This window comes from Pollicipes pollicipes, unplaced genomic scaffold (assembly GCF_011947565.3).
Source record: "Pollicipes pollicipes isolate AB1234 unplaced genomic scaffold, Ppol_2.1 Scaffold_5724;HRSCAF=6776_pilon_pilon_pilon, whole genome shotgun sequence".
NCBI lineage: Eukaryota > Metazoa > Arthropoda > Thecostraca > Pollicipedomorpha > Pollicipedidae > Pollicipes > Pollicipes pollicipes.
The window spans coordinates 50,156,187-50,169,446 of NW_023596746.1; the positions used below are offsets into that span (position 1 = coordinate 50,156,187).

General features: G+C 52.1%; 1 protein-coding gene across 1 annotated transcript in view; it reads left to right on the forward strand.

Annotated features, from left to right (window-relative positions):
* Window positions 1–13,260, forward strand: part of LOC119103147 (uncharacterized) — a 43,828-nt gene that overhangs the window by 11,806 nt on the left and 18,762 nt on the right. Inside the window, exons 6-14 of the mRNA XM_037226599.1 lie at window positions 2,081–2,230; window positions 2,794–2,889; window positions 4,685–4,774; window positions 5,711–5,875; window positions 6,549–6,785; window positions 7,242–7,383; window positions 10,641–10,889; window positions 11,774–11,925; window positions 12,742–12,862. Coding sequence (XP_037082494.1) covers window positions 2,081–2,230; window positions 2,794–2,889; window positions 4,685–4,774; window positions 5,711–5,875; window positions 6,549–6,785; window positions 7,242–7,383; window positions 10,641–10,889; window positions 11,774–11,925; window positions 12,742–12,862 — 1,402 coding nt within the window. The remainder of the gene's footprint in view (window positions 1–2,080; window positions 2,231–2,793; window positions 2,890–4,684; window positions 4,775–5,710; window positions 5,876–6,548; window positions 6,786–7,241; window positions 7,384–10,640; window positions 10,890–11,773; window positions 11,926–12,741; window positions 12,863–13,260) is intronic.

Here is a 13,260-nt window from a genome sequence, read left to right on the forward strand (position 1 = left end):
ACCGCCAAAAATTAATCATATGGCGATTCAGGGAAAGAAGTAACTTCAATGCGACATTGTCCCTTCCCGCACCTTTCCAGAGCTTCTTACATCCATGCATGCAGGTCATGAAATGAAGTGCACAAGCTGATCATGGAAAGAATTAACTTCAAAAGTGGCGTTGCCCCTTCCCGCACTTTTCAAGAGCTTCCTGCATCCATGCATGCAGGTCGTGAAATGAAGTGCATGAGCTGATTTTATGCATAAGGGGTGAAAAGATGTCTTTTCCGTCACCGACGAAACTTGGAACAGTGTAAACTGTCACCTGAAGCCAGATCTCTCAGAGACCGTTGTAATATGATTCTAAATGAAATGAGCCACAAAAACAAACCTAACTGGAATGCAATGCGGCATATCGATCAAACATTTTCGTTTTGGTGGTTTCATTTGCACTTTAGAATCATCCGCTGGCCATCAAGCACTGACTGATGGTCTGGACTAATCTAAGGAAACTATCAGATCATGCTTAACATAAGTAGCGCTAAAGGCGTGTAATTTCCTATTCATTTGGGGTTGGAGGATCGAGTCTTTTTACCAGAGATGTAGTTTCCTATTTTTAGTTGCCATTTTTGGTCATCCTTTTTCAGCTATTATCATTCCGTAGGACACGGCCCCCCCGAACTGATTTTGAAAAACTACACCCCTGCTCCAAACTCCGAAAAAGTGCGTCGAATCTGGGGAGAAAAATGTTTAAGTTGCATTTCGGAGGCACACTCAGCTATTTTATCATCCTGCCCCCCCCCCCCCTTCATCACCCTTATATGTTTCTCAAAATCACATCCCTGTGGCCATACATTTAACGATAACATGGTTCTCCAAACACCTACAAACAATATTACTTTTGGTTGTGTGACGCCATTATGCAATCAGCTGTGACCGTTGGCGACCTTTACGATCTTCGCATAATCATTGGATATTATCTGTGCAGGCTTCTCACTTCCTAAAATAACCCCAATCAGAGCGGAAGCCATGTAACATTGGCTGCTGGCATCAGAAGCCGTAGACGGCATTTTTCATACTTCTAGCACCTTCATTTAGCTATATATATACCATATGACAACTAAAACCGTGCTATCTCACGCCTACCAGCCGGTCAAAACGCGAACTCTATTGTGGGATGGGTGGTATTAGAAGCCCACATCAGCGAAACTCGGCCTCTCACCTTAAAGCCGCTGTTCCTCTCAGCACCAGGAATCCCCGGATAAATCCTTGATATGTGACGTTCCAGCGTCCGCCGTTGACCTCTGAAGCTACAGCTCCGGTATCCACAAACAACAAGCCTCCTAAATCAGCAGGATTTTTGGCGCTATTACCAGGGCCGCCCTCCACGGTACATTCTCAGAAAAGCCGCACAGCGCCTTAAATAACTGACGATTAGCTACGTTCTACAAGCCCGTCAGCTTCTCACGACACGCACACAGCCAATGTCTACCCGCAGCCTTGCGCTGAACCCAATTCATTACCGTGTGGAGAGCATTCGCGCCCATCTGTCTCAAATGGCACGACGCTTTAAAACGCCGCTTAGCAAACTGATCATGTTCGTCGCAAGGTGCTCTGGCCAGCCATGATTTTAACGACTAGCAAAAAGCATACTTATTTTGTATTTTATGCTGCTTAGGAGGTGAAGTGAATATGTGCTGAAAATCCGTGAAATCACTGACCTGAGGGGTACTGGAAAGGCACTGTGTCACAACTGACCTGCGACGTCAGCACTGGTATAGTGCAGGTTGTAGTATATTTCTGTCACCTGCTAAAAACTTTCCTGATTAAAGCTTCTACGTTCGGGAGCGTATTGTAGCTCAACATAGGCATAAAGCGAAACGTCAACGTTTCGATATGTGCTCTGTACAAGCTCGCGCTGCAAGCGTCAGCGAGTGCAGACCAAAATCAAGCTTTGAGTTCCTTCTAATTGGAATGGTCTCCTCTTGCCATTAAGTGGCTTGCGTGGGTGTTCGTTTTCGTCATCGATCATATCCGGTAAATCGAAAGTTTTTCACCCCTGAAGCTGACGCTGCGCATCTCACCAAGTGTTGTTCGCCAGGCCCTTGTCGAACGCGGAATGGCAAATATCCGCATCCGCAAAATCCTCAGAGGTACTACAGCTGCAATGGAGGAATGTTCGTCATCAAAAGCTGTGACACTGACTACGTCTTTGATGAAAAGCATCAGTACTGCGTCCAGCGACCCCAAAGTAAGCGCATGGTACTGACAGGGACCGGCCGGGAAGACGACAGGGAGTGGTCCGGTTCGTGGTGGGAGGACCGGCCGGGGAGACGACAGGGGGTGTCCAGTTCGTGGTGGGAGGTCCGGCCGGGGAGACGACAAGGAGTGATCCGGTTCGTGGAACGAGGACCGGCCAGGGAGACGACAGGGAGTGGTCCGGTTCGTGGTGGGAGGTCCGGCCGGGGAGACGACAGGGAGTGGTCCGGTTCGTGGTGGGAGGCCTGGCCGGGGAGACGACAGGGAGTGGTCCGGTTCGTGGAACGAGGACCGGCCAGGAAGACGACAGGGGGTGGGCCGGTTCGTGATGGGAGGTCCGGCCGGGGAGACGACAGGGAGTGGTCCGGTTCGTGGCGGGAGGTCTGGCCGGGGGGGCCGACAGGGAGTGGCCCGGTTTGTGACGGAAGGTCACGGCAACCTTTGGCTCCCCTAAAAGGCATGGATAGAAAGCTAGGATATCCTTCAGAGATCGGAGTCTGACTGCAGTCTGACTGGAGTCTGACAGGAGTCTGACCGGCGCTTGCGTGCTGCCAGGGCGCCCGTCCCAGGAGGCACCTGCCAACAGTACCACACCAGCCGCGCGCGGTCTTACCGGCTTCTCCTTCACCGCGCCCAGCTCAGCAGGTCCAGGTGAGGCTCACACCACGCGAAAAGACATGGATCTGTGGATGTCTGTAGGTGCCAGGTGTTTCCTAGAAATGGTCAGTATTGCAGATCCAAATCAATTCAGTGTGGTGCCGGCCTGAGCCGCAACTGGCCCATCAGTGACGGATCAGAGGAGCTGGATGTTCTAGTCGTTCTGTTGTAAAATATGCTACTTACCAAGGCTACTCAGCGCGACTCAATGCTATATTCTTTTATACCAGGCTACTTACATCAACGTACAGAAACTTTCAAATGCATTCGTGACAGGCACCACTGATAGGCATACTTAAAGGTCATGGAGAAAAACAATCGTATCCTTATTCGCAGCATCATTTCAATTCCGCAAAGCTGCTCACTGTCGGCAACAACACTGCTCAAGCTGTTTCGAGCCGATCAGCTTGGCATGACAAAGTACAGACCTGACGTGAGCGCGACGCCATCCACAAAGTACAGACCTGACGTGAGCGCGACGCCATCCACAAAGTACAGACCTGACGTGAGCGCGACGCCATCCACAAAGTACAGGACCTGACGTGAGCGCGACGCCATCCACAAAGTACAGACCTGACGTGAGCGCGACGCCACCCACAAAGTACAGACCTGACGTGAGCGCGACGCCATCCACAAAGTACGGACCTGACGTGAGCGCGACGCCATCCACAAAGTACGGACCTGACGTGAGCGCGACGCCATCCACAAAGTACGGACCTGACGTGAGCGCGACGCCATCCACAAAGTACAGACCTGACGTGAGCGCGACGCCATCCACAAAGTACAGACCTGACGTGAGCGCGACGCCATCCACAAAGTACAGACCTGACGTGAGCGCGACGCCATCCACAAAGTACAGACCTGACGTGAGCGCGACGCCATCCACAAAGTACAGACCTGACGTGAGCGCGACGCCATCCACAAAGTACAGACCTGACGTGAGAGCGACGCCATCCACAAGTCGAGCAACATTTTGGAGCTACCTTGGAAGAGTTAATTCCTGGCTTTGCGAAGGACGAGATGATGAATTTTAAGAAACAGTTTACCCGATTCGTCCACGGACTGAAACCTTACTGCGCAGGAGCCAGACTTAGTCTCAAGCCAAATTTGATCGAGACATAACTCAGTAAAACACCAATCTGAACTAAGCCCACCCCTTTTTCCAGTATACTTTTAAACGGTTGAATTGAATATAGTAAACGGCAACAATGCACATGTGGATCACACTTGCGTATGTTTGGCTGTCTTCAGCTACAACATTTTGGTCGCGAAACACATGAACTGCAAGCGGCACACTATCAGCGAGATTAATTTTCTCGGACTAGAACTCTATCCATTCCTATGTCAAGGCCCTAAAACTAAGATTCAGTTCCAGAATCGTACGCGGTAAATCTGAACGGGCCAGGTCTCAGCATAGGACTTCGGCCCCGGGACACCAGAATCGAAATCCTACTCATGCAATGTGGGAATGACTGCCCCGAGATTTGACTTGAAGTCCAGAACTCTACATTCGTGACCTGGATTCTAAATCATGTTTCTGGTCCCAAATTCATCCTTGCAGTAGTGTAGCATCGCTCCACTCGCTACCGTACAATAGCGGCTCATATGGCATGGACAATCTGTCCAAAAGGCTTTGGGAGATTTGTGTTGATCACAAACGCTTTTTTCTGGTGTGTAGTGTACGCCCGTCGAGAGCCAGACAGCGTTTGCCGGTAAGAAATTGTCCCCAGGTGCGTTTTGAGACAAGGTGCCCTGACTGGCACGTCAGCGGTGCTTTTTTTTCTTGCAGACGGGTCGCAACTGGGCGCATCCCAACCGCAGGGAAACGCGGGAAGGTTCGGGGGACATGCCCTCGCTCCGACCAGGTCCAGCCATTCAGGTAAGCTCCCACACCGCGCAGCCCCAGTTCAAAGCAGTTCCATATCTGATAGGCAACACTGCTTACGCGGCTTTGGGTCGCGGCACTATACACTGAACAAAAGGAGGGAGATAACAGGCTCGCACGAGGTGCCGCGTGGAGGCGGCTCTATTTGTCCACCTAGAGCAGACGCGATGGACGAGGGACCCGGCGCCGCAGTCTCGGTGCGAGACACCCGGCTCGGACGCACAGTCAAGCCGTGCTATGCCATGGCAGACTCTTATTTGTTGGCATCCATCGTGAAGACGGTTTCCGGCGGGCTCGCGTTCTTGAAAGGCACCACCGCCATGCTATGTCACATGCCGAGGCAGGGGGAGGGAAGAAGGGTGTAATGGGTCTCAACGACGCGGTACTTGCTGTCAACTATCGGGAAAAAATATAGTGATCCGTATCTGCTGCACGAGATATTGGTTGCAGCATGACAACCATCCTGAGATTGCCCGAAGTGGTGCTGGAACCAGCTCCGCGCACGTGCGCGTGACAATGAATGACACTCTGCAACGACCTGGCACGCGTCAGAGACAGCACCGGTGGGCGTCCGCTCGCGGCTGCGCTGTTCGGTCAGATGACTGCGAAGCCACACTCCCTGAGGACTGCAACCGACATTTTGTTAGACTATAGATGTCAAGCATTTTCTACACCGCCCAAGCGCAAGACGAGCCCCAATCACACGAATGACAAATCATGCGAAAGCTTGAATGCAATAAACTGAGCATTGATGAGGATGTGCACCGGTAAAATGAACGAGGAGGCAGTGAACACGCAACACCAGGTGCTCATTCCATGCCCTCTCCAGAAATCACGATTCTGAGCGCTGAGCGCTAGCTTGTTTTGAATGAGCTGTTGAGCCGTGCGTCTGGTGGCACAACGCCCATAACTCATGCATCATTTCTATAGGATCGAAGGCAAGCAGCGCCAAAAAGCTTGTGCGTCACCTGCTCAATAGTAAAAGGAAGCATAAGAGGAAGAAACAACATGACACATCTGCTGCGAAGAGCCGCCGCAAAAAATTCAAGTGGCTGCTTATTCAAATTTTGAAGCGAGCTGTCCTTGATCAACTAGGTAAGTCAGGAAAAAAGAATAAATGTGGGTAGAAAACAACCCATAGTAGCGTGCATGCTACAGATACCGCCAACTCTACCTTCTGAAGAAGCGCTACCATTAGCAGGGCGACTTCTGAAGGTGCGGTACGGCGCTCAGCTACGCTTGGGCAGATTGGACTATGTTTTGTTAGCTGACCAACTAAAATTGCCGTAAGGGCAATTTACTGCATTGCAAGATGTGTTGTTCAGTGTCGCATTGTTTACTATGCAACTGTTTGCGGTGTTAACGCGCGAGGTATTTCACAAAATATGACGTCCCCTGTCCACAGGCAGCTGGCACCACTGACGTCCACTGTCCACAGGCAGGTGGCACCACTGACGTCTGCTATCCACAGGCAAGTGGTACTGCTGACGTCCACTGTCCACAGGCAGGTGGCACCACTGACGTCTGCTATCCACAGGCAAGTGGTACTGCTGACGTCCACTGTCCACAGGCAGGTGGCACCACTGACGTCTGCTATCCACAGGCAAGTGGTACTGCTGACGTCCACTGTCCACAGGCAAGTGGCACCGCTGACATCCGCTGTCCACAGGCAAGTGGCACCGCTTACGTCCGCTGTCCACAGGCAGGTGGCACCGCTTACGTCCGCTGTCCACAGGCAAGTGGTACCGCTGGTGTCCACTGTCCACAGGCAGCTGGCGCTGCTCAGACACACCGACTGGGCGAATGTGGGAGATGGGCCACAGCACTGTCGAGCAGTGCTGGTCTGAGGCACTCCAGCGCAAGGTTCACTACCTCCTGCTGGGAGCCAACGGCTGTCAGTTCTGGAATTCTGTGACGAACTTAACCTCCCGCAAGTGCGGCGCCAAGGCCTACCACGTCATCAGCGTCAAGTTCTACCGGAATGACCTGCAGCATCTGAACCGCGGTGAGGCAGCGTCCGCAGTGACTCGCGGCGACAGGCGCTCACGGCCAGCGGGTGGGCAGGGGAGGGACGGGCGTCGAGCTCCTGTCCCGCAGATGCCACTTGTTCGATATGAACTAGGGTACCAGTGCAGCTGAACAATTCATGACTTACCGTCTGTGATTTTTTCATAGCAATTTTGATATTGCTCGTTACGATAAACACAAATGCTGTTGTTTTCAGCTGCTTGCATCTTTGGCACACTTTGTCGCTTCCACGTGTTGACCTTTTGCTCTGCTGCGATCTGGTGTGTGACCCCTGAGCTAGTGATGCCGACGTGAGCGGGGCCGGCGCACTGTCGCCCTGACTGGCGTCGGACGCTGCGATCTGGTGTGTGACCCCTGAGCTAGTGATGCCGACGTAAGCGGGGCCGGCGCACTGTCGCCCTGACCGGCGTCGGACGCCATTGGCCGCCGGCAGAGATGCAGATGTGGGTATCAGCCCGACCCGCTGCCGGCGTCGTCTGGGGAACCGTGTCCACCGTGCCGTACAAACCCACCTCTATCCGCGGCTGCTGCACGCTCTGCCACAAGTTCGGCCAGGACTTCGCCAGGATCGATCGGTGAGAGGCGCTCCCGGCAAGCCAGCGGGTGGGCCAACGGCTGCATGGAAGTAAGGTCACGTGCTGCCCACAACCACTTAGTCCAGTCAGTTGTTTGGATTGAAATATCCCTTTTACCTTGACCTTGCTTGTCTAAAGGCAAGTTTTGGAGGCATTGTCGGGCACGGTCTTTGAGAGAACGGCTTCATTTGGTTTTCCACTTTGCAGCTGGTAAAGGAAACGACGCGAAAAACTACCTTATGAAATTGTCCATTTTCGTATTTTTAACCTTGGGGCTGTTAAGTTTATGTTGTTCCGAAGTTGCCTGAAATCATGCTGGAACTTTTGACCCTTATTTGCACCATTCCAACTGAAATGTGTACGTGGGCTGCTATGATTCCTCCTCTCCTTCCTTGAGATATCGAAATCTCTTTCACGACTTTTTCTTGCGATGCGTTGAAGTAAAGTTGGTGGTCTGAAACGGCTTTCATATTTGAACACAAATATCGCGACAGTCAGGGGCGTTCTCACACGCCAGGAAATGGTAAATCGGAACGTCTTCAAAAATCTACATGATGTAATTATGTCGCACATTTTTTCTGCTCTGCTTCTAGGCTGGGCGGAGACTCGAAGGACATAAGCCATACCTTTTTTAACCGGGGGCAGTTGGGGTGCGGATAATGATACGATCGAAGTACTTGGCGAATAAAAGATTTTGTTTATCAAAACCTCGCGACATAGCATCATTACCACTGACCCCTGTACTGTTAGTCAGGGTCTGGGCTCGGGGTTCTGTCAACGTCTGACCGCTTCCTAAATCAGGACATTGCCCTCCTACGACATTTACATGGGCCTGCCCAGGTCGCCTCCCATATTCACCATGCAAAGTTTGTGTAATAATATCCAAATAGACGGTTCGCGGAAGGTTAACATCTGTCACGTGAGAAGATGCACTGAATTTGACATTACCCGTGCACATCAATAATCACATTACCCGTGCACCTACGCTGTTCATTTGCGTATAACAATCCGGTTCTCAAAAGACATGGTCAGTTTTATTGGGATATGCTTGAAAATGTGAAAACTTGGCTCCGATGAGCACCAGTTTCCAGAATTCGGAAGCTTCGGCGGTACTTTTAGCCTTATTCCTCGTGGAATTACCAGGAGAAAGGACAGGTGATTGCATTGATATCTCGACCACATGCATTTGTCAAAACGAATATTAGTAGTCGGTAAAGGTATGTAGCCAAAATATCAGTGCATCTATCCCTCCTTTCTGTTGGTTATTCTGTGAGGAATATGGCTAACAATTCTGTCTTATCTAAATTCGTACTGTTCCTTGCAACCGCACTAAATAACTTACGAAATCGGAAATTATCTGTTAGTGTCATGCCTTTGAGAAGGGCGTGATGTGTCCCATTCTCGACATTTCAGCCACATATCAATCCTGTGACTAGCCCTGGGCCATGTAGGGCGCCAAAATGTCGTCGAGGTATACGAAACTGATGATCATGAACGGCAACAAAATTGAGATCCTTGCCTGGAGCAGTTTTGTGACTTAATACACACACCCATTGTCCGAGAATGCTCTTGTCCTATTGTCGCATTGTATGGTTACTAGAAACAGGTAGCGGTGGCCGAGTCAGCTTTTCGCATAGAAAGTTTAGGGTGCATGACAGCAGGGTGGGCCTGCACTGTTCTATCCACATACGCTAACGGCTCTTCTGCATTGCCTTCATCTCCCTCGCTGCGTACTTACTGGAGCATCGATAGGAGAGTACCGGAATCACACCAGTGCACCGCCGGTAACGTCACCTGAGATGAGGGCAGCCTCACGAATTCCGGTTGTGAACGAGGCAAACACTCCTTTTATCCGCTATTAAGCATTACTGCGGCAGCTGCCCTATTTGACCTCAGTATTGCAGCGCGGTCGCCCTATCTGACCTCAATATTACTGCGGCAGCTGCCTTGTCTGACTTCAGTACTACTGCGGCAGTCGCCCTATCTGACCTCAGCATTACTGCGGCAGCTGCCCTATCTGACCTCAGTATTACTGCGACAGCCGCCCTATCTGACCTCAGTATTACTGCGACAGCCGCCCTATCTGACCTCAGTATTACTGCGACAGTCGCCCTATCTGACCTCAGCATTACTGCGGCAGCCGCCCTATCTGACCTCAGTATTACTGCACAGTCGCCCTATCTGACCTCAATATTACTGCGACAGCCGCCCTGTCTGACCTCAGTATTACTGCACAGCCGCCCTATCTGACCTCAGTATTACTGCGGCAGCCGCCTTGTCTGACCTCAGTATTACTGCACAGTCGCCCTATCTGACCTCAGTATTACTGCGACAGCCGCCCTATCTGACCTCAATATTACTGCGACAGCCGCCCTATCTGACCTCAGTATTACTGCGGCAGCTGCCTTGTCTGACCTCAGTATTACTGCGACAGTCGCCCTGTCTGACCTCAGTATTACTGCGACAGCCGCCCTATCTGACCTCAGCATTACTGCGTCAGCCGCCCTGTCTGACCTCAGTATTACTGCGACAGCCGCCCTATCTGACCTCAGTATTACTGCGACACCCGTGCTATCTGACCTCAGTATTACTGCGACACCCGTGCTATCTGACCTCAGTATTACTGCGACAGCCGCCTATCTGACCTCAGCATTACTGCGGCAGCTGCCCTATCTGACCTCAGTATTACTGCGACACCCGTGCTACCTGACCTCAGTATTACTGCGACAACCGCCCTATCTGACCTCAAGATTACTGCGGCAGTCGCCCTGTCTGACCTCAGTATTACTGCGACACCCGTGCTATCTGACCTCAGTATTACTGCGGCAGCCGCCCTATCTGACCTCAGTATTACTGCGACAGCCGCCCTATCTGACCTCAGGATTACTGCGGCAGTCGCCCTGTCTGACCTCAGTATTACTGCGACACCCGTGCTATCTGACCTCAGTATTACTGCGGCAGTCGCCCTGTCTGACCTCAGTATTACTGCGACAGCCGCCCTGTCTGACCTCAGTATTACTGCGACAGTCGCCCTGTCTGACCTCAGTACTACTGCGACAGCCGCCCTGTCTGACCTCAGTATTACTGCGGCAGTCGCCCTGTCTGACCTCAGTATTACTGCGACAGTCGCCCTATCTGACCTCAATATTACTGCGACAGCCGCCCTATCTGACCTCAGTATCCCGCGGCGGCACGCTAGCGAGACGCAGCACGGAGCACGCGAGGTCGCGGCCCTGAGACACCCTTGGCTGCCACAGGCGCGGCTGCCGCTGCGGCATGGCCACCAACCGGTCAGCCGCGATCCGCCAGGAGGACCTGGACTACCTGAGCAACAAGCGGGTCGCACTCGACCCTGGCTTTACGGTACAGCTGCACGCGCACCGGCTCGGTGGCTGGGAGTGCACGGCGGCGCCGAGCAGCTTCGTGCCGGTTTCGGGCGCGCAGAGCCTGCAGGAGGCGCTGGAAGCCTGCCAGCGGCGCCGCTTCCGTTTCCTAGCGCCCGCCAAGTGAGCACATACCGGGACGTGCGCGAACTCTCTCCGGCTGCTTGTGTTTCATTGCGCTTATGTTGTATATATATATATATATATATATATATATATATATATATATATATATATATATATATATATATGTATGTATGTATGTATATGTATATATGTATGTATATGTATGTACATCTCTCTCTCTCTCTCTCTCTCTCTCTCTCTCTCTCTCTCTCTCTCTCTCTCTCTCTCTCTCTCTCTCTCTCTCTCTCTCTCTCTCTCTCTCTCTCTCTCTCTCTCTCTCTCTCTCTCTCTCTCTCTCTCTCTCTCTCTCTCTCTCTCTCTCTCTCTCTCTCGGCCTTTTTCCCTGTTTATCATCTGTTCTCGTTCTCTTAACTTTCTCCTACCCTCGCGTTTCCCCTTCCTATTCCCTCTCATCCCTCTCGCCCGTCCATTCCCTCACTCTTACCTCTGTCACCTGCTCTGCGTTTTTCACTCCCACCTCTGTCGTCTTTTTAACCTACACGTACTTCATTGCTCCCACATATTTTTGCTATCTCGCCTGTTTCATATTTTTTCACTGTTATCTTTCTTCCCAACGCTATCACCTGTCTAACCTCTACCTTGCCGATCTTGCTTCTCATCATTTCACGACCTTATTCCACCTGTGGTTAAAACTTTTACCAAATAATTGAGAGCATATTGCGATTTGAAGTCAAAATTGGACACATTTGGATGTCAGATCGCTTCCTATCCACACCGTCCATCGGTGTCATGTTGAAGCTCAGCCATTGGGGAAAGGTGGGCTGGGGTGCTCGAGCCTCTGCACATTTATGCGAGCCTTCACCTACAGCTCCACCTGCGTTCTGAAGACACCTTACAGCTTACGAAATGATCTGCTGCAGGGACAATTTCTACTGCGGGAATAACACTGATCACCTGGAACGATTCTCCCGGACTCAGTGTCAAATGAACATCACCACAACACGGTCATACTCCATCATCAGCATCAACGTCATCCAAAGACAGATCCAGTACGTCGAGGAATACGTCAACAGTGAGTGCAAGGTGGCGGGTGTGCCCTCGTCCATTCGGAAGCGGGTATGGCTCTGAACTGAGCATGCCCTGCCCATTTTCCTCCCGGTAGGGGATCTTGCCTGTCATGCCAAATACGTTGGGCCGCTATGTTGGTCACACGCCCTCCTGACATGTGAGAATGCACGAGGGAAACTGGGCAGGCCCCAGGGCGCACTGGCCGATGTACGTCTTCTCGGACGTATGCCTCGACACGGGGGACGGACGGCGGGGTGGGGGCTGGGAGGCTACTAGGGAACGCCGCTTGCATTTTTGACTAAGCGATAGACATTTCATCTAGTACTCGCGCTTTGTCCCGCACTTCTTGCTGGTCTGCACATTATGTGTGACAACTTGACATTTTGTGTCACGCCACTCTCTGAATCGGATCCCTGCAGCTGGCGTGCTCGTCGCTGTGACGGGTCGCGCACTCCACGATGATGTAACGGCCGTCACTGTCGTCTGACCTGGTGACCTATAGTTGACCTCTGACACGACCGGCCCGTGTCATCGACACGCCGGTTTGTTTTGACTGTCTTCTGATGATAAAGCCTCTTACCCATCCTAATTTCCAACATTTTCGACATGTTGGAAACAATGTTTTGAGACATTTTTTCCAGACAATGCTTGCTCGTCCAGTTCATAGTTTTGCCTTAGTAACGGTTTCCCCTTCGATGAAAGGCTTCCAAAAATTTGCATGTGGCCTCGAATCACGCGGGCCTAAGTGCAGGCGGTCCAGATCTGCAGATATAAGCCCTCCCTGGAGCGGCGGCTGACTCGGGACGCGTCCGTTTGACAGACTACGTCTTCTGGTGGGTGGCCGAGAAGGCGCCGGTCGTCTTCTGGACCTCGCTGCTGGACGTCTCTGAGCTGGAGCAGTGCGTCCTCGGTTGCAACAAGCGTTTTGTCGCGATGGGCCAGTGAGTGCAGCGCCCGTCTGGCCTCCAGAGCTGGCTGCGAATTTGGTGGGCCCGGACGTCAGGCAGGCGGTGCGGGGCGTGCGGGGTGTGCTTGCCGTCCGCGGCTGGGTTTATCCCCGTGAGGTCAGACCTATGAGGTCAGACCCATGAGGTCAGACCCTTGAGGTCGGACCCGGAGGTCAGATGATTGAGGTCAGATTTGGTGAGGTCAGACCTGTCAAGTCAGACCCGAAGGTCAGACCCGTGGGGTTAGACCCGTGAGGTTAGACCCGTGAGGTCAGACCCGTGAATTCAGACCCGTTGGGTCGCGCGGTGTGCGATACCTCCCACATGATGATGTGATGGCAAGGAACGCGATCGGAGAAGGGCCAGCCATATTATGAGTGTGGTTCTCACCC